This window comes from Eucyclogobius newberryi, unplaced genomic scaffold, assembly GCF_026437365.1.
Source record: "Eucyclogobius newberryi isolate DKJ021-1_F unplaced genomic scaffold, fEucNew1.0.hap1 SCAF_6, whole genome shotgun sequence".
Classification (NCBI taxonomy): domain Eukaryota; kingdom Metazoa; phylum Chordata; class Actinopteri; order Gobiiformes; family Gobiidae; genus Eucyclogobius; species Eucyclogobius newberryi.
In genome coordinates, this window is record NW_027316278.1 from 24,709,991 (window position 1) to 24,734,934 (window position 24,944).

Here is a 24,944-nt window from a genome sequence, read left to right on the forward strand (position 1 = left end):
TTTAATCCATTCAAACACATAAACAATAGTCAAACCCCCACAGAAGACTGATCGGACTGAATGCTTCAAGCTGGCTGCATTTGTTTTATGTCAATGTCCAACAAGACCATGGCTGCATTGACCAATCACAGCTCATGTAAAGTTTGTACGACCAGTTTTGTTGATTGGTTGCCATGACAGTGAGCAGTGTCTCAGCTCTGCCAGTGCTCGCTTTGAGTGTCATGACAACCAGTGGAGGCAGTCAAAGTGGAAGCTAATGGACTTTTTGTGGCCATGTAAGTTTCTGTTGACCTTATGAAATGAAATCATTTGTCGAAGTGAAAAATAAAAACAAGAAAACTGACTACTCTGTAAATATTTATTTGTAAATGCAAAGTCCTTGCAGTTGATGCATTAAAATGTGATATAATCATTAACACAGCAAAGGTCATAGTAGCATTGGTTGACTGGAGATAATTATAGCAGCAATATGCAAACACAGAAGAAACCTCAAGTCCATAGATGGAGAGGCCCGGCAGGCCCATACAGTGTCACTGACCAACACAGTACTGGTTAAGACAGCTTTTTTTAAACTAGGAACTAAAAACATCATGCATTGATTTAGTGCTGCGTTTTTAGCCCACACAGACAAAAAACATTTGTAATTTTTAAATCAGTGCTTTTTTACTTATTCAAAATACATTCTTAGAAAAGAGATTCTTTATATTTTATACTCTGAATACAAGTTATGTATATATTTATATAGAAGCTTTGTTTTCCTTTTGCACATTTTACATCACAGACATTTGACAGCTCAATACAATTAAACAAAATAATTAAATAATTTCTACAAAGGGGGCATTCATTCATAACAAGGGCAACAAGGACAGTGGTGAGAAAAATATGTCAGCTGTTGCAAAAGCTTGTTGAAAATTACATGTATTAAATAGTCATGCCATATTAAATATTTTTCATAAAGAAAAAAAGACAAACATGGAAGCAACAGGTTTCTGCAAAATGGATGAACAAGCAGCAGTGCGGCTCTTGCATGCATATTCAAATCTTTAGCCTGACTCGTTTGAAAGCAGCGTATGACCACAGCGCCAGTCTAATTTCCAGTCTCAATTAAAAAAGTGCTGAACGATGGGTGCCAAAGTCAAGCTAAGAACGCCAAAGCCACGTGGGCCGTTTCCTACAGACCACAACACCATCTGTACAATAAAATAGAATATGAGTCAGAGAGCCAATGCATGCCCAGTTCATAATATGACGAGGAGAGATGAGAAGCAGTAGATGAAAGCAGAGTACACCTGAGGCCACACATGCACACACACATCACAGCCACACCCACATAGACACACTGGTCAGGTCTGGCACGCCCATGCTACACAGGTCACAGTGAGATCGGAGCGTGAGCCACCAGAGAATCATGCAGACACCAAGAAGAGGGATGCAGAGGCAGAGATAATGTAAGGCAAGAGGCACACGTGTTTATGATGCTCCATCCCAGTTTGGTTGACAGCCAAAATAATGTTACATTTTTTTTACTTACAAAGATACTTTATTAAATCACAATTTAATATTTATAGACTTATTCAACAATACCTTTCCACCAGTGATTTTTGCCTCACTTGTTTACAGTTACATTGAACACATAAGTAGTTGTAGACTTGGATAGCATAAGCATTGATAAAGATAATAGTTTGTGGGCTAGATTTAAGGCATCCACATTCTCGTGCAGCTGTTGTGGACACAAGCACCAGCTGGAGAGTAGTGATGAGAGGATAGACGGGCCACTAAAGAACTGCCACTGCGGCTGATGCACTCTGATGGATGACCAATGAACAGTGGAATTGCTTGTTTGGGGCCGTGACAGAATTGTTTTTTATAATTTAGGAGGAGACATTGGATTGGCTTTTTCTCTGGCGTCATGTCTGGCCTGTTGATTCTTCTTCAATTAATGTTTAAAAAAGACAAACTATCATCCAGCTTTGCTCTTCTGTTCATTTAAAAAATTCTGAAGGAATTTCAGTCAATGCCATACAAGTTTTTGCAAACTCAAAGAAAGCATTTAACTGTAACAATAACACAGTATAATATATTCTTGAGTATATTCTTGTCTTGGTCATGCATTCACAATGAGGCAGGTCATTTCACTAAGTGCACATTTTAAAACCATTTCAAATATTATTTGGACAAGCAGAACATAATCTCAAAACATTTCCTGTTTGCTACAGACAAATTGCAGAGCCCAACAGAAATTAAGTAGTATCAAAAAGGAGCAACCCATTTTTACAGTACAAAAGTTGGCACAGTATTCTTTCAGTGACGTGGATCCATCCAGACTGACTGTTGGTGAGACCTACGAGCAGAAAACCCTGAAAAAAAAAGACATTGTAAGCAATTGCCTCAAGATAATAGATGCTACAGCGATTACTCATCCAACAAACATGCACTGATGGCCAAATGTGAAATTCAAGTGACAATCCACATCATGCTGTTGCTTAATGAGCCATAGTAGTGATGTAGGGTCCTTGTTTTGTTCTAGTGCATGGATAAGTGAAGTGTCAAATCTTGAATAAGCACAAATAAGACACAAACATATTTGAAGAGAGCCACTCACTCCTCATCTAAGCCCTTTTAAACGGCTTTCTACATGGGTTACTATGGTAACCACTGTTTTCACTGGAAACAAGGGGTGATCACACCTCCTGGTGCCAATAACTACAGGTTGGAAGATGGAGTTAGATTTGAACACATAACTGGCTCTCAGCACTCTTTAAGTCTGATAAAAGGCACACTAAAGAGATTTACTGTCCATAACACTGTTCCCACTACTTCCGCTTTGTCACACAGCCTTCTGTTTACCCATTTCTTCAAATCAAAACTCTTCAGAGGAAAAAAAATACAATACTACATCTTAATACTGCAGCTATATTCAGGCTAATAATTCTCTTTAAAAACAAGGTCATTAGAGAAATTGACCACTTTGTAAACATCTTAGTCTCAGCAGGACATCCATTCCTCCCTAAATGGCCTGATGCTCTGGCACACATGATTGAGGGGTACTCACTCATCAGAGTCCTTTTTGTTCTCCTCGATGAAAGCAATGGACTCTGAGCGCAGGCGGTTAGTGACTTCATAGGTGCGCAAGGTGACACCAAAAATGTCCTCATGGTAGCGGTTTTCATCCTGAAAGGCAACGCAATCAAGCTCAATCATATGAATATGCTGATCTTTTGTTTGGTTCACTAAACTGCATTAAGTAAATTTGAAGGCCCAATGTGGAAGGGCCAATGTGGAAGGGCCAATGTGGAAGGGCCAATGTGGAAGGGCCAATGTGGAAGGGCCAATGTGGAAGGGCCAATGTGGAAGGGCCAATGTGGAAGGGCCAATGTGGAAGGGCCAATGTGGAAGGGCCAATGTGGAAGGGCCAATGTGGAAGGGCCAATGGCTGCGCATGCGTGGTTGATATGCCGGTGTGTGTTTAGCAAAGCTAGCAGCGAGTTCCTTCAGTGTCTGTCCACACTTCGGACCGCGAAGTACAAAAATGGCTGAGGGACGACAGAGAAAAACTGTGTTCGAGCTGGCTCAGAAGAGACAGAAATCTGTGGAGACAAGAGATGGGATGCGATCCGGTCGTGCAAATGCAAACAAACGCATGTGTAGCATTGGAGCTGTTGTATGTTCATGTTCGAGGTTTGATGGCAGACGCCGATTTCTCAAATCGGCGAAAAATCCTCTATTAAACCTTTAAGTTGGATGCTGGTGTACTCACCCGGAGCTTGCTGATGAACACGCCTGCGTCCTCTAAGCTCATGTGACCATGCTGCTTTATGATTTGCTGAACAGTCTTGAGAACATCTCCAGCCATAGTCACATCTCCACACACATAGATGTGTCCTCGCTCCTGCTTCAGGCACTGGTACACTGTCTCCGACAGCTGCTCACGCAGTACATTCTGGACATATTTCTGAACCACACACCAATGACAATCATTTTTAAGTACTTTAGCAGGTGTAAAATAATAATCTTTTTTTTTTTAACCTTTGGTTTGCCGGGTTCTCTTGAATACGCAGCATAGAGCTCCTTGAAAATGTTTCTGTTTTTAGCTTGGATGGTCTCCTCTTTGTAAATGTGATCAATCTCAGATTGCCGACATCCAAACACAAGGATCATGGGGCACGACTCAATCCCTGAACACAAAATGCCTCGAGTTAAATGGTTGTCTAGAATTGTGAAATAAAGTTTAAATGATACAGAAGTGAATGCTAACCGTTATGTTCAAGATCATACAGTCTCTGCTGCCAAAAGCTCCTGAATGGGGCGATCCCAGTTCCTGGACCAACCAGAATACAGGGTGCATGGTTGTCTTTAGGAAGCCGGAAGGAGGGGGCACTGAAACACATGTCAAATAATGAATTCAGTAATCTGTTACACACATGGCTACAGCTTTAAATGCATTCTGTATTTGCATATATGTTGTGGTGAAAGACAAGGATAATTGAATTACCCTCTGACAAAACAGGGCACCATCTCCCCCTTTTGAATCCTGTTAAGCCATGAAGAGCACACTCCATGGTGGATAGGTCCTTTTCCATCTGAAAGTAATAACAGACAAGCACTTTAGTTTCTTCCATACCGCCAACTCAGAGCTCAGACCAAGTGGATAGGAGTGATCATAACATGTTCCAAGCTGAATATTTCCCCCCTCTAGTGCACAAGAACCTACGCCTTATCAATTTATACTCTCATGTAAACTTTACTAGTTTGAAGATGTAATCAATATTATACTGTCGTTTCAAACATTATCAGCCTCACAGCCTGTGCTTCATAATGAATATTGTATCAATGTTGCTTGAAATGAGTCTTTCATGTTACTTTAACAGCTACATAGTCATTCGCTCGGTAGATTTTCACTTCCCAGCAACCTTGAAAAGCCAGTTTTAATTAACCACACAATGAGCTCACAGCATTTTGTCTAAGAAAACAGAGGTCACAAAATAAAGGTCTTTCACAATGTCTGGTGTTACCTTTGGCACGGTAAGAGACCACAGCCACAGTCAGGTGGATCTCCCCTGGGTGCACATCTGGCGAGGAGCTAATAGAGTAGTAACGGGGCTGCAGCAGGGGCAGTTGGGTAAGGAGTAGTGTTGAGGGCATTTGAATAGAAGGGAACTCCTCCAGCACCTCCACCAGTGTAGAGTTATTGTACCACTTCCACTCCTCGTACTCCTGCAGGCCCTGGAGACACAAGCAAGTCAGACAAGCAAGTCAGACAATGCCTAATTTTCATGAAGCCTGATGTTAAAAAACAATAGAGATTTTAAGACGTGCCACACAACATTAATAATTAAAGCGTTAATTCAAAAAGTGTATTGAAATTTTGTATATTGAGTATTCCGAGTGAAAATGTATGAATCCCAATCACTATTACATACTTGTTGCTATGGCAATGTAATTTGCCATATTGTAGACACATTCCACCACACTAACACAAGCGGTGCACTGTGAGCATTGTTTAAAAAGGAGACAATTGGTAATCAATGCATTTTTATAGTTTATCTTTTTTTTCTCTTTTTTTTAAGGGTTAAATTGTGCTTGTTTAACATGGCATCAGAGGTCCAACTGGTCTTTAGAAATAAACAACAGGAATGGGCACTTTGCCTGAACTTCCTGACGAGTGAACGTCATCAGGGGGGAAAACCGTTTCAGGCCAAATAACAAGCTCGTATTAGACAAAAATGGACAGTTTGTGTGTAAAAATAAGGCTTGAGGCTTGAATTGGCCTTCAAAGAAGAGTCAATACATCCGTTTTGAAATCACTTAAAAAAGGTGCCCCATGTGGTCTGGCACCTAGTTGTCCGTTTTTGTATTGCCAAAAGATTCAGTGTGGCATTAAATATTAAAAAACACTTTTATTTAAACTTGTCTTCATGAAGTTTAATCCCACTCTGAGAAACTTTACATATAAAGCAAAACATCTCCAAGCAGTTGACAGGAAAGCTTCATTGTGCACCTTTAACAATCCCATAGTGGATGAATTAGCCAAATTAAAAAGGCCAATGGACGATTTTTTGGCGATTTGTGAACGCAGGCGGAAGTGCGCACAACACACACGTGCGTTTGTTTATTAGCACAACCGAGCGCATCGCATCTCTCGTCTACCGTAGATTTCTGTCCACTCCTGAGTCAGCTCGAACTGTCTTTGTCCGTCTTCATTTTGCCCCGTACACTGAGGGAACTATATTATGATAGATCCATGCGCTTAGGCACGCGGAAACGTGGGGAGGAACCGCACGCGGCAGCAGGTGAGCGGTAGGTGCGTTTTATGATTGATACGTGGCAGGACAAATGATTTATCCACGCCACGAGGAAATATGATGAAAAATTTGCTGAAAAAAATCGTCCATTCCACCTTTAAGAGTTTCCATGCTGAATGTTAGAGTTAGTATCATTACCTTGCTGAGCACTTCCAGTCTTTTTTTCTGGTCTTCATTGGTTGCCAGAGCAGCAAACTGCTGCAGCAGAACTGGGCTTGGTGGTGTGGTGATGTCCATGAAGTACTGGAAAGCCTGGTAGATGGTGCAAGGTGGAATTCGGGTCTCATTTGTCCAGTTGCTGATAACACCTTCATATTACAATAGCAAGAGCAACATTAGAATAGACAACTTTCTAATCGCCAAGTCCCCACACACAAACTCCAATCTATGCATAGACAAACAGTTTTACAACACCTTATTCACACAAAACCACCAACTGTTTGCCAATATGCAGCTCTCTGGACACATCTTGCCTTTCATAAGCAGCGATTTCTTGTTTGAAAAGCTACCCACACAGAGACTAGATTTGTAAAGACGAGTTGTTAATGTCACCCACCAAGGGCAGTGTTTCTCTCCTCAAGAAACTCCACTTTGATGATTTGATTGACAGGCGGTGCGTCCTCCAGTTTCTCTATGAGCGCTGTAACCAGGTCCTCGTGGTTGCCAGGGAAGATGCCCAGATGGTCGCCGGGATGGTAGCTCAGGCTGTCATGGTTGTTTGTGTGGAGCCGTACAAATATGGTGGAGCGACTGTATAGAGGGCAGAGATAAGGAGATTTAGTCTGATCTGATCATTTTGGCATTTGGATGTTTTGGCCTAGCCCCAAGATTTCTAAAATGTATAAAAACACACACATTGGGCGCATAAACACACTGGGAGTACTTTCGACCATACTCTGAACACTACTGCTCATTTACAGCGCACTTAGATTACGCTACAAGAGGTATTCAATTGCATAGAGCAAGAAACGGTTAGGAAAATACTATTAGACGCGTAAATGAGTTTTCCCTTATCTGTACTTGGAAGGAGGAAGGACACGCACATCCAAAAACTAAGAACGGTAGTGTGCTAGACTACAAAAATGATGAAACAACAAAAGAATGAAGTCTGCTCAATTAGATCGTTTAGTGAATTTAGTGCCACTTACTTGGATTTTTGACTTTGTAGATTCTCAGACTCAAGAATCTTGGCTCCATACACTTTTTTCTTATGCATGCTGTGCAATGCTGCACAGAGAAAGTCCACAAACAGCAGAATCAGTATATAATTAAATTTTAAATTAAATTCATGTTTAAATGCCTCCTCAACAAAAAGTGCACAATCTCAAGCCCTGACCTTCTGTGAGAGCTGGGGCCTCTGCAGTGTAGGTCAACCGGAATTTGCTCTTCTTCCAACTGTGGTCGTTGCTAATCAAAGAATCATTCGCCTTTTCAATGTTTACATCGTCACCAACACAGAAAACATCACATGCAGCCTAGAAAAGAAATGCATAGGCAAAAGAATTTGACTTCACAAATCCTTAAGAAATGGGCACGCTCATAAGAATACCCACCTTGAAAACTTTTTTGGCCCAAGTTCTAAATGATTCTTCTTGACCACACAGTTCATCTCCCTCTCCCATGCGCATAATACGCTCTCCTCCAAGCTCCTCAAACAAGGTGTCTACTGCATGGGCAAAGGCGCAGAAGTGTGGGTAGGCCCTGGAGCCAAGGCCAAACACAGAAAACCTAAAACGAACCAAAGAATGAACCATCCGTTGCAGCCTTGTATTTAATCTAATATTTTTCCCAAAAATGTAAATATATTATGTACCTGACATTAGCAAGTGGCCCTGTGCCCTCAAAGTTGATCTTTGTTTCTGGTTCATCACTGGAGGACTTGCGCGTGTCAGAGTAGGAGGACACACTGTTGAACCGCACCTTGTAACTCCTGCAAGAGGGGGAAACATATCAAAGATTATTCAGTTCCATCATAGTGTGCAGTTTAAAAAAAACAGGTCCAGTAGCCTCCACATTGGATAGTGTGACATTATTGCAAAACTAATAAATTCACATACATTTCTGAAAATGTTTGTTAAATTCTGTGGATGTATTTAGTTTGCAGATGGAATTTTAATGACATACAATTGCAGCTTTTACCAATTCAAATGCACTCACTTTCTTTCTTCGATGTTGGATGTTGGATGACGCATCTCCATTAAGGCAGCTCCAAATTTCTGCAGAGAACACAGAAAGGCCAGTGGTAATTAGAGCACTGGGCTGCGCTTAATTAAGTACTGTTGGTTTATGGGACATTCTCACCTCCCCGTTTTCAGGAGGATCACCATTCCCAAATGTGCTGGTCACTGCTATCACCAGCGTCTCATGCTCCAGGTCCACCACGTCATACTCATCCATGGACATAACCTAGAATGACAAACGGAGAGTTACACTGAACATACACTCCAATGACAGATGACCCAGCGTGTGAATTAAGGCTGAACACACAGCCTCTGGCAGAGGAGCATGTAATGACCACTCTGTCCTCGCCCCTAACGAGATGATGATATGCTGCTGCCACAGAGCGAGCGCACAACTGCAATACACCACTCATACACTCATGATCCCGTTTGCCATGATGGCCCACTTGTATTCAAACACACACGTACACACACATACATAAAACTCAAGGCGTGAAAAGAAAAACAGGCTTTAGCCCCACAACACGATAACAAAGATTTGCCCAGGGCGCTTGAAACTGCCCTACAATCTATCCACACACCCACGCGCATGAATTGCCTCTAAAAAGATGTGCACAAGGAGGAAAGAAGGGAAAATAAGACATGACCTGGAGCTACATTGTGACTGAGATAAGGATGCTTCTCTCTCATTTTCTGAAATCGTTCACACTTAGGGCGATCAATGCAGTAGTTTGGACTATTCAAAGCCAAAGGCTGTAGGAAATTTTCCCAAGTGAACGGAAAAGCAAAGTTACTAAAAGACTGCTCAGAGAGGGAAAGGTCCTGGTGTTTTTTCCATTAACTTGCATGCCAGTTTAAATTTAAGATATGATGCAAGGACAGAGCAAGTGTACCTTGGCATCAAAAGCATGTTTGAAGATTTCACATAGAGTTTTGGCGTAGTCGTGAGATTTGCCCGTCTCTGTTGCAAACAGTATGGTGGCCTTCACCCTCTTGGCCATAGCCTGGCCCATCAGCTTGGCTGAAAACTTCACAGCCCTGTCAAAATATACAAAAATTACAACTTCACCAATTGTTGACACATGGAAAGGGGCAGTTATTATTACCCATCTCCTAGCAATTTTATTACAGAAATAGAAATGTGTATGTTGTCTGTGCAAAGTTCTGCTTAGTCTCCAAGGGGTTGATTAGAAAGTAACTCAGTTTTGTGTGACTTGGGCTTGCGGTAGGCTTAAAAAATATGCATACTCACTTGGCAAGCTTCTTGAAACCAATAGCCCTTTTCCTTGTAGGTGTCCCATTGACCCCTTTCCATACATGAGTGTTCCATGGATCAGGCTATAGAGGGAAAAAACATGTTTACAAGTCAGGAATAGGTTGAGACAAAAAGTTCACTTGAGAACAAGTGCACATGATAAGCATGGTATAAAGATCAAAATCCTGCGCATCTATGTACCCAGGTTGAGGCCACAGAAACGTGAAACACACTGACTCGTTTACCTGATACTCAAAAGAAGGAGTTAGGCGGTAATTAAGCATTTCTTGGTGAAACACTGGTGTGATGCTTCCTGACATTGGAGGCACAATCCAAACCCAGTCTCCAGGACAACCACCTCGAACACGGTATTCGTTCTCCATGTGTTTCATAAAGGACTCTGTTGCCGAGTGGTGGTCTACTATGGTTACTTTGCATGCCTGCAGAAAAATTACAAATATATTATTTTATATATAGGTCCGTCATTAGATTACATTCTGTATTTTGCCAATACATTTACTGCATAAGCCAAACCTGGAAGCTGTGGAGAACTGCAATGTTGATCTCCACTAAAGCCTGGTCTTTCCACAAGGAGGAAGTCTTTCTTGTGTCCAAATTCATCAGGTTTGCAACTTCCTATAAAACCACATATTATTGGGCTTGTATTATAAAGTTATGTAGTATGATTGGTCCTTTCCATTTTTGGGTGCTCATTTATACCTCTAGAATGTTGTAGCGTGAAGCGTCACAGAAATCCCTCACTCCAATCTCTGTGCCCATGTACCAGCCACTGAAGGGACAAGCTGTGAACTCTAGACCCCCCACCTCCAGCAGCATGTTAGCCACAGCTGGAAGGCCGTACCACTTCAGATCCAAATCTTTGAACCACTCAAATCTGCACACAAAAACAAAGATGCATTTTTACAGCTGTGTATTTGTGTAATCATTAGTTTAAGACTAAATCAGGGGTTCCCAAACGTTTCAGACCTACACCCCAACCAACCAAGTGATCCCATCCCAAGAAGACCCATTGTAGTTGCCGTAATAAGGCAGAGAAATGAAATGTTTATGATATTTGTTTGGTTTTGAAATGTATCAGTTTTGGTTAATACATTTTAATCATTTTGAAGTTGCAGCAAAAACAAAACAAAAAAACTCAGATTGGGCATAAAGGCAGATTGGACATAATGCCTGACTGAGTAGTTTTTTTTTTTTGGACTACTCTTTTACTTTTAAGTTTTTATTATTCTTCTGTGCGTTAAAAAAAAAAAAAAAAATTGCAAGTTGATAGTTTTTTTTATACATCTCAGAAACTCCCAGCCTATTTTGTGAATCCCTTGAACAAGATCCTCCTCATAATCTTGACAAAATAACCCAGTAATTGGAATCATTGCAATGTCAATGTTTGGGTCCTTGTAAACTCTGGAGTTTTTAGTTGCACACTATAAATGTATAGTCTAGGCTGAACAAAACTAGAACGACTAGAAGACCCCAGTCTCCCTCCTATTACTCACTTGTACTCTGGAGGATTGATGGAAAAAAGGATTAATTTTGTGAGTATGGTCCCAATCTGTGATAATGAGCTGTGGTTGGTGCCGACAGGCTGCGAAAGGTGGCTGCTGGAACTATGGGTCAAAGCTGATGCATAGAACAGAACTACTACGTGCCAATTTTCAAGAGTCTGGCAAGGAGCAGTGTCCGGGGGATCGCACTTGCCTTTTGTGTCGTGATGTAGTGGTCACTCTGCCTGAAATCTATCCTTATTTCTTAGCTATCATGCAAACTGTCGTGCGGCTGCTGCTGAATATTTTGACTTGAGATCTGCTCAACAACAAACCAATGTAAAAATGCACACGGGTCACAAGCAGCGAGGAAAATATAACCAAACATTTTAATGTGTCTGAAATAACATCGCAACAGAAAGCTGTGATCGCTGGGAATAAGTGGCACGTTTGTTTGATCTCACCGTTTTATTCAAATAAATGAAGAAGACACTCACTTTGGGTGTGTAATGGGCACCTCCAGGACCAGATCCTCAGGGATTTCAAAAAGCTCAGGGTCATTTCCGTTAGCTTGGAGCAGCAGGGGCAAAACATCAAACCGTCCCTTTGGAGCCTTCCATCCGAGCTGCATGCAAATCTGCACAGCCAAACCCAAATGTGGGAATGAATTTATACATAAATTTGTATATACATAATATCGACAAATCTGCAAATGTCTACCTCTGTGAATTCTACGTTGGCAGGGTCGCCCAGGATTGAGCCGTCCGGCTGCTTGTAGCCTGCATATCTTATGAGCTGGCTGTTCCACACTCGAAAGTCATGTTTATCATCAGTTCTTTGCGGGAAAATGGTGATAGCTGACCTGCAGGCACACACACACAACTTGAGTGCAGCCATATAAACCGGTCATCATTTGCAGTAGTGAGGAAGTTTGTGTAGTGTGATGACATTTAAGCTGTAGTGTGTGTCAAATAATTAACATCTATGACCGATTATAGATTCTTACTAACTACATAAGAGTTTCAAGTCTTTACTGCATTTATCTGACTTTAGGTTTACCGTGTGGTAAAAAGGGGTCTTCAATATCCTTTTCCACAATAATTCTTGAAAAATGTGACAGACCTAGAACTATAAATCATTTATATTTGAGATTTTAAATTGGTTGCACCGTTACATGGCTGATTAATCATGATGTGCACCTCAATCGACAAAATATGGTCAATAAACCCTGTAGTTAAGACTACTAAAAACATTCTCTGAAAACCACTGAAAAGCACTTTTTGTATTAGTTTACTCAAAGATTAATGCTTCATGCACACTCTGAAATTAATCCAGATTTTAACGAACACACTCGGACAAGCTGTTTGCAATCACACTGCTGGTCTGGGGGAAATGTATGTAATTAGAGTCCTCTCAAAAATAGTTCAGCCCCATTTCCATGTGTCATAAATAATCCTATGATCCACTTTCATAACATAGAGAAGCCAAAGGTAACAGCCTGAATGGTCCAACTATCAATTCCTAGAAGTACATTTTGCTCGAGCGTTAATGCCAAAAGGGGTAAAGAGTTAATTCTGCTAAGCTGCTGTAAGTCGCTGTAGGGAGCACAGCTGGGAGCAATCTGGGCCACTAGTGTCAACTGTCTGCGATACCATTCCTGCAACATGTAGTCACTACAGTTCGATGTCTAAAAAAAGATTTATGTGCTAGCAACTCAAATTAAATGTCTACTCAGTAACAAGTCAAGACATTCAACCCACTGTCTGTCCTAACTCGCTACTGGATTTTCTTCAAATTGGAGGGAGGCCGTCATACACCCAAGGGCAAGGCACACTTTTCAAACCAAATCTCCAAAATATGTGTATATTCCACAAAATCACTATCACTGATTAAACACCACTCTTACACTGTGTAAAAATAATTATAGAAATTACATTTATGCCGACACAGAAAGTTGCACGAATGAAACCTATCACGGATTTTATGTTGGCATCTTCCAAAGTTATTCATGATTCTAATACTTTTCAGTGATAAAACGCTTGCAGTTGAGCAGATGTAATGCATTCTGCCACCAACACGCATCTCCCACTGTCCTTCAGAAGGCCAACGCTAAATCAAGTAATGAGTCACAAACCATCCATCAGCTGACAAGTAAATAAGAGGTGTCAGATGAGATTATGACTTGGCAGAAAAGTCTGCAGGTTGAAGACTGGCTGTCTGCCTTCTCCTAAAAGACAGGCAGCAGATAGTGTCACAAAAGTGTGTTAAAGAGGCACAGCGCACAGCCTGACAGATGCGACAGTGGGTCACGTCAGGGTAGACAGCCATGAGCACGGGTACGGCAGGTGACAGATGGGGTGCAGGAGAAGAATAACGTATTAAATGTGGTGTTTCAAAGTTACCTCAGGTTGCCTTTGTTGGTGGCATATTTGATGTGGTTGCAAATGTAGTTGTACATTCCATGAGCCGTTGTGCAGTCTCTTGCATCAAAAACCTGAAATCAGTTTGACAATTTGCATCATACAAACATCAGCAAAATTTAAATAAAATGTTTAATCGTCCACATTAGCTAGACGAGACTAATTTAGTGCCCATAAATATTAAGATTAATGCAGTAATTCAGTGCAGTGGAGGAGTTTAAAATATGCACATAACTCTGAACATAATCCTGACCTTCAAAACAAATTTAGCAATGCTTGTCAGTAGAATGCAATTGGATTTTCCCCAATTTGTACGGCCTTAAATGGCACATAGTTAAAAGCTCATAGTTGATTTTTCTGTAGCATAATAAGTCTTCTTTCATGGATAGGTTTACAGTAGTTACCTGAAGTTTGGACCACTGAATCCTCCCCACACAACGAGCAGCATTCCTCCAGGCATGCTTGGCTCCATAGATGAGCTCTGTGTCTTTGAGCTGATATGAGCCTGAGGATTCAATTTCCTTAGTCACTTCATCCAGCCTGTCCATATGAGCCTTGGAGCCAAACCTAAGAGTGGTAAAGTATAATGATTACATAGTTAAGAAATTAGAGTTTGAGTGCTTACGCCACACTCCAACCGCTTGCCTTTTGATGGAGGTATAATACTGGTCAAAAAAGTCTGTAGCCAGTGACAGCAGCTGCTCATGGGTTCGGACCTCTTCCCCTTTACGAACATAGTGGTTTGGCATCATCACAGAACCACTGCACACGTTTTCACTGCACATCTGCATCTACAAAACAAATCAAAAAAGTTCAAGAGCATCCTCAATTTTTCAAGAATGAATGGTTTCAAGATTTGAAACCATTTTTACAAGTAAAAGTACATTTCTGAATGAGTTTGGAGGACAAACATAACCAAGAAAGGGTGACAGTTCACTATGGGTTAAGGTTAAGGTACACTTTACACACCCTCATGAGGAAAACTCATTCTCTGCATTTGACCCATCCTCCAATGCCCCTGGGGCGACCTGTCAGGAGCAGTGAGCTGCTGCCGTACATCACCGGGGATCCATCTCCAGATCTTGAGCTCAGCTTGGTCAGAACTATTGAGGGAATGACATCTCTGCAGAAAGGCCTGGTATTGCCCGGGAGTCAAACCTGCAACCTTCTTGCTGTGAGACACGAGTGCCAGCCATAACACTGTTCAGATGAGATGATTTTTCTATTATAGACCAGGATTACATGGACTTGGACAATTACCAATATATTTCAGTTTGCACATCATTTCATTCTGTGCCAACTTGTTCGTACAAAATAAAATGGATTTGGAATATTTTCAAACTCTCTCCAATTGACGTGCATGGATAAAGCGTCATGACAAAGCAGAAGCATACCTTTCCTGTACTGTGATTATCAGTTTACTTTCTCATGGCATGAATGAGTCAGTGACTCACCTACCGGAATTAATGTTGAATTAATGTTACAACTCTAGTCAGCCGTCTGCACAAATGCCGTAACTATAGACCACTTGAGCAAGTGCTGACGACCACAGCATCATGCAAGCAAATAAGGGAAATAAGGGGAAATCTATCAATGACCCCAACCAGACTAAAAGAGGCTTCTTACACGGAACCACCCACCAGCACTGTTCAAAGCCTGCAATGCATCCGAAATAGACTAATTCATGACCCTTCGACCATTTTACAAGAAAAAATATCCCCATTTTAGACACGCTGGTCAAAACAAATGCCAACAGCTGTTGCAAAAACTAGCAGCTAAGCAAAAACAGATGAAAAGTATACAACATTACAAAAGAGAACAAAGATGGTTGGGGAAGGGGGGTAAAGTATGAGTTAAGCAGAGAGTGTCGGAAATAAGACAAAGGAATCACTTGTGCTCCAGCTCGTCCGCTCCGGGCTTTCATTGAAGCCAGCTGTCCTTTTCGTAAGTGACGGATCAGCCATGAATATGCCAATGTCCGCAATGTATAATAAATCTGAAGATGCCATCACAAGCACTTCATTAGGATGCACAGAACCGCTCGTCTGTTTGCAAATGGCTGCAGTAATGTATATTTGGCTTGGATCTGTAAATAGTTTTATACACAATCGCAACTATAACAAAAGTCTGGGTTACACTCAAATAATCAAACTTTGGCTGTTTCTTGTAAGATCTATTCTTTGCATCCATAAAATATAGCTGGATAGATAACCTTTCAAAAAATGCTTTGAGGAATATCACCAAATGCGATTATTGACCTGCAAAGACTCAGTGTTGTGAATGGTAGAAAGGTCATTTGAAATCAGTAGAAACCAGATCATTTCTGCTGCAGGTTTTCTGAACGTTACTCTAACCAGTTTACAGTGTGGCATTTTATCAGCGGCAATTGAAGTCACAGACGATATGCATTTTATTTCACAGGCATTGCATCTGCACTGATGTTTCCACACTTGAATTACAGGTATACAAAGACAGTTTGTCATTGTAGTGGCAAGCATTGCAGAGCAGGTGTGTTTTTGTTACATTCGTGTTGCATCATATAATCTGTGGTCACCTGCTCACAGCGAGTCCGAACAGACAAAAAACAGAAACTGAAATAAAAAGGCTACGCACACTTAAATCCAGCCTTTACTTTCGAGTACATATGGATTTAAAGAACATACTTTTCCAGTGTTCTGGTGCAGGACGTCATTGTAGACCGCGCCAGTCTCCCAGTTTTTCACCTTCATGAAACGGGGGCACTTGGAGGGGCTGCCGTTCTGCTGAGACTTGGTGGGCGACATCTTTCCCTTAGCAACACAAAACAAAGCTTGTGAAAGTCTGAGACATAACAAAACGGTCACAATGCTTCAATTATCACAAGTTTGGAATGTTTAAAATGTTTCCCCTCCTCTTTTCTAGTGGAGATGTGCTTCGCCCACTGACTCTGCCCTGTACAGAATCCATTTGCACCGATCTCTGACAGTTCTAGCTGTATTCCTCACTCTTCGACAAAGGCAATCAGTATTTAGCAGCAGGCTGATGGTGAGCCAACACCAAGCTGCTTCTGCTCTCCAGCCTGACATCTATTGGCTTATGAATTCATGCAATTTCACCCCGCAGCCTACTCTAAGCATTTGAAAAGCAAAGCAGCTGGTGATTTCCAAGAGCCGAGTAATCAATCCTGCACCTTTGTGGGGCGCGCCTTCATCTCCCCTGGTATTGTTAAATCATACAGTGGAGCTGCTTCAAGGCAACAGTCAAACAATCACATCTTAACTACCCTGGGAGTCACACTGCTCCAAACTGCCTGTCATTTCATGGCCTCTCCAACTGCAGTGTAACTCGGTAGTTAGAGCCAGTTTGATTTAGTAGAGAAAAAGTCCTTCATTCTAAGATTCATGCTCCAGTAGCAGTTCCCCTGCTGTGGAGCTCATATGTGACTTTTCCCATCACTGTGAGCCCAGGGACGACTACTGGGCTACGAGGAATTCCTAATATAGAGATTTAATGTTTAAAAGGTCAGAATTTAAAAAAAATCTGTACATTATATAGTTTGTGCTAATGGCACAGTAATATGTTCATAAACTGGTTACAAGGCATTTCATTTTTATAAAAGCTATAAAGCAGCAGGAGAGCAGGTAATAGGCAGACGTCTGCTTCCTGTCACTCATCAATCACAAAGCTCAGCCTGGAGAAGGTGTGGATAGAACAGATGGAGCACACACAAGATGGAAATGAACATAATTGCTAATCTGATAAGGATAATTTCATTGGGGAATGTAATCACCAGAGCTTAATCTCGTAAATGCAGTTACATAGTTAAAAGTTTTTCTGTCTATCAAATTAAAACTTAAGAGGAATATAACTGACGAGAAGCAGACAGCTGACAAGGGGAAGTGAAGGAAACTATTATTCCATGTGTTAATTATTGAATGTGTTTTGCTACTATATAATTGCATAATTGCCTTCAAGGTCTGACACGCATGTCTCAGCACAGGGGGGTCTCAGCTTCAGGAATGTGAAAAAATAATCATATTAAATCTGGGCAGAAGACAGACTGATTGAGACATTTCTTCAAAAACAAGTGTGTCACTTGAAATTGTTCTTGATAAAGACCTGCAATTTTAATAAAGCACTTTCCTTTGAAAAATATGAAACTTCATTTCGTTTCTCAAAAACATGTGATCAAAAGGAGTTAAATTTAAAATATTCGGTTTAGATTTCTTATGTAAAAGTTACCAGGAGGCCAGAATATCCAGATAACTATAGTTTGCTGGCATTTTTATTCAAATATATCAATACATGTAGCACTGCATGCACCCCAGCACATTTCACCTTTTTAGTTAGTAGAACTTAAAAACATTATTTGCAGCAAGTCTAAGTCTAGTCAAGATTTGGTCAATTCAATAATCGTGGAAATTCTGGTCATTCAAGTTTACCCTTTTAGAAGTATAAAGTGCTTCTGTTTGTCAGTTTACCATTTAGAAAGTTTGATCAGTCACTGAATGTAAGTATTTTACCAAATGTTGGCCATGGTGTCAATAAACATGGATAATCTCCAACTATTCCAACTATACAAACATTTTCCAAATCTTAAAAACTTGACTACGTGCACCGACGCAGAGAGCTTTACGAGGTGGCGAGCGTATTGCACATTGCTCTCCCCTGCAGGTCCGGGGCCTGAATGTTTTCAAGAGGAGCCATGGATCAACAGCTGCACTCATTCATTAAGCCTATACTGCAATGATTTGGCTTCATCCGGACCCATTGATGGAAGCGCAAGTGACGTCGCAAGTGGGTGGATGACACGGGCCATGTGCAGATTACGGGCAGACCTGAGACCAGACCCTCACATGCGAGCTCTAAGCTGGATTTAAGGCCACAGCAGATTTGTGTTCGGCCGGAAGAGTCTAATACCTCGTAGGTGATGGGATCTCTCGCTGTATGTGACAAGTGCAGGCTCTGTTTCACAAGCTAAAGTGAGGATTATGGTGCATTAGAAAAAGTGAGAGGCATAAGTTCCCATTAGTAATCCGACAACAAGAAACTTCTAGTGTTGCATTACCTTGTCAGGGTCGCTGCGGTGCTCCACGGGCATGTTTTCCAGCGCCTCGTCCTTCTCCTGCAACAGATGTGGGGACGTCCCATTTCCCACGCCATGCTCCCTGCAAGGAGTCACACAGGTCAGTCAGGTGGCCCGTTCCCAACAAGCCAACACAGCTTCAAACATTACAAAACTACACATGTACAAGTAAGCCTAACCCACAACAAGACATTGAGGAAGAAAAGGAAGAAAATGGATTTTTTTTTTTTTTTTTTTTTAATGTCAGTTTAAAAGTCTGTATAGCTAATGTTCATGTTCATCAAAGCCATATTTATTTTGTTTTTGAAAAGTCCGATATCGAAGATGATTCAAATCCTGAATAATACATAATAAATAAATCCCCCTCAATATCAAACAGTCTTTCAGCTAAAAAGTCATGGTCTGCCTTACATTTCATACACAATTTCACCAAACCCCCAAATGATTACTCTTCATTATCTAATATTGTAAGGTTTGTAATGGTCACAATCACAATCAGCATTGGATTTGTGGATGAAGGGATTCATCTGGAGCGTAATTAGCCGATTAAGGCATAATGAAATAATTAACAGTTCCCACTCATCTCCCATAGATAAGAACAGGCAAACGGTGATAGATCTCACTCGGAGCGGTTCTCTATGTGATTGAGGGGCTTGATGAGACACGGGGAGGGGGCTCGCTCTGCTCCGCCGCTGTACAAGAGCCGTATGACACATGAACAAATACGGCAAACTCAATTCCACACCATTTCAAATCTGCAAGCGAAAACACCCACTCGCATCCAGCGCCGTTCACACTGCCTCCCCCGCATGCACGTGTCCATGCTGATTGTAAATTGTCACAGGCGTCCCTTCTCGCCTTCTCAGTGGGGCTCTGCTTTGGTTCCATTTGAGGAAACATATTCTACCATAAGGGGCTTTAGACATGCAGAAACAAAAGTCCTTTCTTTAAACAACAAAAAACTAAAATATTATAGCTTTATTCTCTGTTCAATTCAGGTTTATATTTAGAATAAGTCAAAAACAAAATAAAAAAGAGGGGTTTTCTTTCCCTGTTTGTTCTTATAGTTTAATGTCCCAGTTAAGACATTTCCTCCTTGGCATTTGACCAGTCCTTCAATGACACTAAGGAGTCTTGTTTGGAGCAGTGGGCGACCTCAGCGCAGCACCCAGAGACCCACCTCCAGAGCTCGAGTTAGTTTTGGTCAGGAATACCTAGCTGGAGAATTATAGTGCATGTTTTAAGCTGTTCACATTAAAATCCAAGGATACAAATAGCCTTGAGCTTTAAATGAGTCCTTGGCACATTGAGGCCCCCATTAAGTAAAGCATTTAAGCAAGACTGACTTGTCCTAGACAGCGATGAATCACTCAAAGTGCAATTTTGTAAAGAGAGGTCGACCAGGGATAGGTCAAGAATGAGATATTGATTCAACGAGGCTCAACAGATAATGAGTGAGCTGCCAATACAATATTCTAAGGAAAAATAGGGGCACTAAACATTTTGTCAAGTTCATGATTACCAAACAGAGCCATCCACTCCTGAGATACCATCCATAAAATTGTACCCTCTTCTTGAGCAAATGTATGTTGTAAAAGTTTTTCCCTTTGCTGAAGTTTGACGCACTACACTAATTAAAAGAGCATTTAAGGTGCAGTAATTGCTTCATAAAACTCACACCTTTACTTTCAGAGCAGAAAAAGAACCTTAACTGGATTAATGAAACATATCTAATTGTGTGGACTACAAATAAATGTAAAGTGGCTCACATTGGTTTTGTTTATAGTACTTGCAACATGAGGCTAAATTAGAGACGTTACGTTCAAACCCACTGCTCCACACAGGTATCAATCTTTTGAAATGGAGAAAGTGTTTTAAACCACTGCTTCACATCACGTGAACGGTACAAATTAGGCTTAATTTTATGTTTTTCAATCAATTGCAGTTCTGGCAGACAGTACAAGTCTCACTTCACTAATACACAAGGCCTCAAACTGTCCGTCACCAAGTCTATTTTTTTTTTAATGTTGTTTTAAAGTGAAAGATTAATAAAGTTGTTTTTTTTTAAATATAAGCCACTTTTTACATTTAAACTTAGACTTTATTGATCCATAAAGCTGTTTCAGACCATCTTAAGTAAATAAACCAGACATCGGGGGAAGTTGATTGAAGAGAGCAGCTGCTTTCAGGCTTCAAATGTTTAAATTCCTTTTATCAAACTCATTAATAGCTTAGTATGTTATTGAAATTTGCATTTTGTATTGACAAACAAGCAAACAGTAATTAGTTGGCGCTGTTCTGTGAGTCATATCAGGTGAGATTAGAGCTGGCAGTGCTGCTTATGTCAAGATGGTTTGGGCTCAGAGATGTGCTCAAGTGGAGATGTGGCTGTTGTTTTCAGAACCAAGGGCCAAGTGCACCTCTCATGACAGCACATATAGCTCTGGTTGGCTCTTTATTCCTTATTCTCATTCTAACAGAGCTTTCCTGATGGAAACAAAGACACTTGAACAACAAGATTACAATTACCAGGATACTTGGATCTCAACGTCCTTCCTGGCAACATTCCTCTGGCCTTCCCCGTTGAGCTCTCTCTTGCTGTTCTTGATGAGGCGCAGTACAGGTTCAATCTCCTTCAGCAGCTCATTTTCCTCCAGCCCGTTGCAGAGCAGAGCAGAGCGGCCCCCATCTCGCAGCAGCAGGGGGTCCTGCACCCCTCCCTTCTGCAGGATGGAGTGGGTGATGGAAGGAGAGGACAGGTTTTCGATGGCTCTGAGCTGTGCGGCGCAGTGCTCGTAGGACTTAGATGGAGGGATTGTGGGCCGAGTGACCCTGACTGTGCGCTGGCGTCCGTCTCCAGACAGAGTGGTCTCCAGGTGGGTGGTGTAGCCCTCGGGCCCGCGCAGGATCAGCACTGCGTGGCTTTCAGGAGACACATTCTTCAGTGTCTCCAGTGCCCTCTCATATGAAAGATCCACCAGGGGCTTGTTGTTTACAGCCAATACAATGTCTCCCACCTGCACCAGGCCGCACTCCTCAGCCGCTCCACCCCGGATCAAGTCAGACACAATGACAGGTGGCTTGGAGACCCTCTGCTTCACCAGGAAGCCCAGCCCGCCCACCTTCCTCTTGAAGAGACGCACTGAGATGATGTTGGGTTGCAGCTGGCAGACTGTGGGCTCTGACTCCTGCATGGTGCCGTCAGTGTCTACTTGTGTGTATGAACGTGTCCCCAGGGAGGTTTCTGAAACACAAGCAGAGGGCGGGGAGGAAATAGAACTTCTATTAGCTTGGGAAATTACCTTGACGTGCTCACAGTAGTGTGTGGATCAGTCATGGAGGGCACATGCATTATTGACGCAGTTTCTGAAACAATATTAGCTCCACACATCATTAGCTCTTCTTCAGCCACAGGTGCAACAATTATAATGGACAAGAAAATCTATTATACCTCAATTAGAACTGCTCTTACGCAGATTTAACTCGTCATTCTCATCTCAATAGCTCAATAGTGAATCATACTTGGCTGCAAAGGCAAATATTAGTTTGGCTACATAGGGCTCTATTTATAGAAGCGCATGGCATGCAGTTTGGGTGTGAGGTCCAGCTTAAACTTAGAATTTTATTATTTGTAAAATCAAGTTTCAAACACTGCCTTAAACTCACTAAGGCAGTTAATACTATGCATAAAAGGAGCTTAAATGCTATATTATGATAAATAAGGCACGATGTTTCTGCACAACACTGTAAATAAGAATTAATGTGTCCTTAATGTTTTGACTAGAAAAATGAAGGTAAATTAAAATCACTGCAGGCGCTTGTTTGTTGGATTCCCTTTTGAAGATCCTAAAATTATTAACTATGAATCATTCCCACTTGTATACATTACCTCTGTTCAAATGTATTCAATGTGTATTATTAGGATTAAGGATTTCTATTATTGTTACTGAATATTCATTAACGTTGATTTTAGCCACTAAATCTGTGAATGCAATCGCATAGGAAGTAACTGATAATTAAGATGAGCATTTTACATGTGCAGGGCAAAAGCTGTATAATTAGATATTACAGTGCTAATTATTTTAGGCAACTCGTGGTAAGTTGCACTGCCCTGAACAGTTGCAGCTGTAAAATAAGCTATATCTTCACACCGAGCCAAGCGCACTTGGCATTACACATTAGAAGCGCTTGTATGTTGGAGCGTACATGCAGTTATTTTGTGCTGTCACACCGTCCTACGAAGGCTCACAAAGCGATCTTTCACACGCTCAAAACAGCCTGTGTCCCGCGTGCTTTGAGGCGGGAAGCGCACGGGCAACAGCTGGAGCCGTTTTCAGAACCAAGGTCAGCTCCGCGCGCAAAGCTCTCACACTGCCCCTGCTTTCAGCGCCTACACAAAACACTTTAAAACACTAACAACCTCCTTCATCAACATCGTCATCACTTTGGCTGCTCAGTTCAAAACTTAGTCAGAGAAATGTTCATGCAATATTGACAAAACATTAAGCATATTTTAAGTTCGAGCTAAACTAGAACATCCGATCCTACATACGTGTAAGTATTTTAAACCTATCCAATCAATAATAGAAATGTCCCAAACAAGTCAATACACGATATATTGATCTTTCTACAAAGCTTTTTCTACAACATGTTTTGTCACTTCACTTCTATTCCTTCTATGCATCTACTTTGTTACAACCTGCGTTTTGTTGAAAATGTTCACAAAATATGCAGATAACCATGTACGAACAGGTGGTTTCTCGGGTTTATTTGATGACAGTCAGCTTTAGGAATAGAGTCCAGTCAGAACTAAGCGACACAAATAAGCAGATGGTAACAGGGCTCCGAGAAACAATGATATTCCTCCCTATTTCTGGCGTCAACCAGCACGGTGCACGGATCCGCAGCACAAAACATTTTTTAAACAATCAGAGGTCATCTAATAATAGCCCAGTGCAAAGTCACACACCAAAACAAGCTCAAAAAATCACAGTAAATTATACCTTCCCTGAAAATATTCCTGCCATTTGTTTTCTGGTCTCCGGTCGGAAAATGCGCTCAACTGTTTTTGCAAAATATATTTCGTAAACGCAACAAGTTCTATCGACTATATATCCAAAGTATCCAAAAACACATTGCCAAAAAGTTTTATTTTCAAAGGCTATATGTTTTCAACAATTCTTTCTAAAAAGCTGTCGACGACTCTTTGCGTGTAGAGTCCATCCTTTCCAACATCTTTTTGTTCAGAGCGGCGGAATGCAGCGCGATAATAAACTACAACACAGACAAAAGCGGGCAGAAATGAAACACAAACTCACCCCTGAGAACCGGGTCGAGGTCACTGCAACCAGCAGCTGGAAACTTGCGCTCAAAGTGGAGCGTTGTCGGGCGGTGTGGTGTTGAGCGGCGGCTGCACGGTTCTGTCATCCACAGCGCGCTCTGCCTCTAGAGACGAGGCATGCTTGTGACTCCGCGCGCACTGTGGGGCCGCCTTATAAAGACACCGTGACACAACCGCGCACGAGCTTCTCAATCAGTTGGAGGTGAGTTGGCGTCATCAACCCCGTCGTGAGCAGAGCGCGCTGGACGAAGGGCCTCTGATAAGACTGGCCCCCAGGACACTGCAAAAAGATCTAAGCACTCCAAAGAGGGAAATGGGAGGAATAAGCCTTGGTTTGGCTCACTGTCTCTGTACCCATAATTTGAACCACGCTTTGAAGTACGCTTGGATTAAATATATTGTCTTTGAGGGATTTCACACAATAGATATTATCTTTATGTTTTAGGACATCTACATAGCAGAGGTGGGCAAACCACGGCCCACGGGTCAAACCCAATTAAAGTTTTGATCTGGTCCATGGGCACTTAACAACTATTGATAAAACATTGAAAACAAGACCCTCTGTGCATGTCATGCTCTGGTACGCTTTGTCACTTCACCGGAGCATGTCCTCCTTCCAGCTCATCTTCCCTCAGAGCACCTCTTAAGTGAAACAAACTCTTCTAGTTTGTGTTTTCAAACAGTTTTTATAATATGACACCCCTGCTGCTGGGTCTGTTTTTTCCTCACCTCACACCGTTTTTCTTGTCTCTCGTGAAGCATACAGGGAACTATGACTTAGTGAGTGATGTGGTTTGTATATCTACTTATCATCACTCCCTCCAGGGGGTCCCGACCCCCATTTTGGTAACCATGCCTTAGCCATCAGAGCCCATTTGA

General features: G+C 41.6%; 1 protein-coding gene across 1 annotated transcript; it reads right to left on the bottom strand.

Moving 5' to 3' along the window:
- Positions 1 to 344: 344 nt before the first annotated feature.
- Positions 345 to 24,233, bottom strand: nos1 (nitric oxide synthase 1 (neuronal)). Its single transcript, XM_072432449.1, has 29 exons — positions 24,043 to 24,233; positions 21,254 to 21,968; positions 18,707 to 18,806; positions 16,323 to 16,448; positions 14,305 to 14,450; positions 14,064 to 14,226; positions 13,642 to 13,733; positions 11,960 to 12,101; positions 11,737 to 11,876; positions 10,458 to 10,632; positions 10,272 to 10,373; positions 9,983 to 10,177; positions 9,735 to 9,820; positions 9,376 to 9,520; positions 8,604 to 8,708; positions 8,460 to 8,518; positions 8,116 to 8,232; positions 7,856 to 8,030; positions 7,639 to 7,777; positions 7,451 to 7,529; positions 6,859 to 7,052; positions 6,441 to 6,610; positions 5,013 to 5,223; positions 4,493 to 4,580; positions 4,256 to 4,377; positions 4,027 to 4,175; positions 3,758 to 3,952; positions 3,053 to 3,171; positions 345 to 2,357 (listed from the first exon to the last, which is right to left on the bottom strand). The coding sequence occupies exons 1-29, from the start codon at positions 24,149 to 24,151 to the stop codon at positions 2,342 to 2,344; spliced, it is 4,374 nt and encodes a 1,457-aa protein (XP_072288550.1). The 5' UTR covers positions 24,152 to 24,233; the 3' UTR covers positions 345 to 2,341.
- Between the last annotated feature and the right edge of the window lie 711 nt (positions 24,234 to 24,944).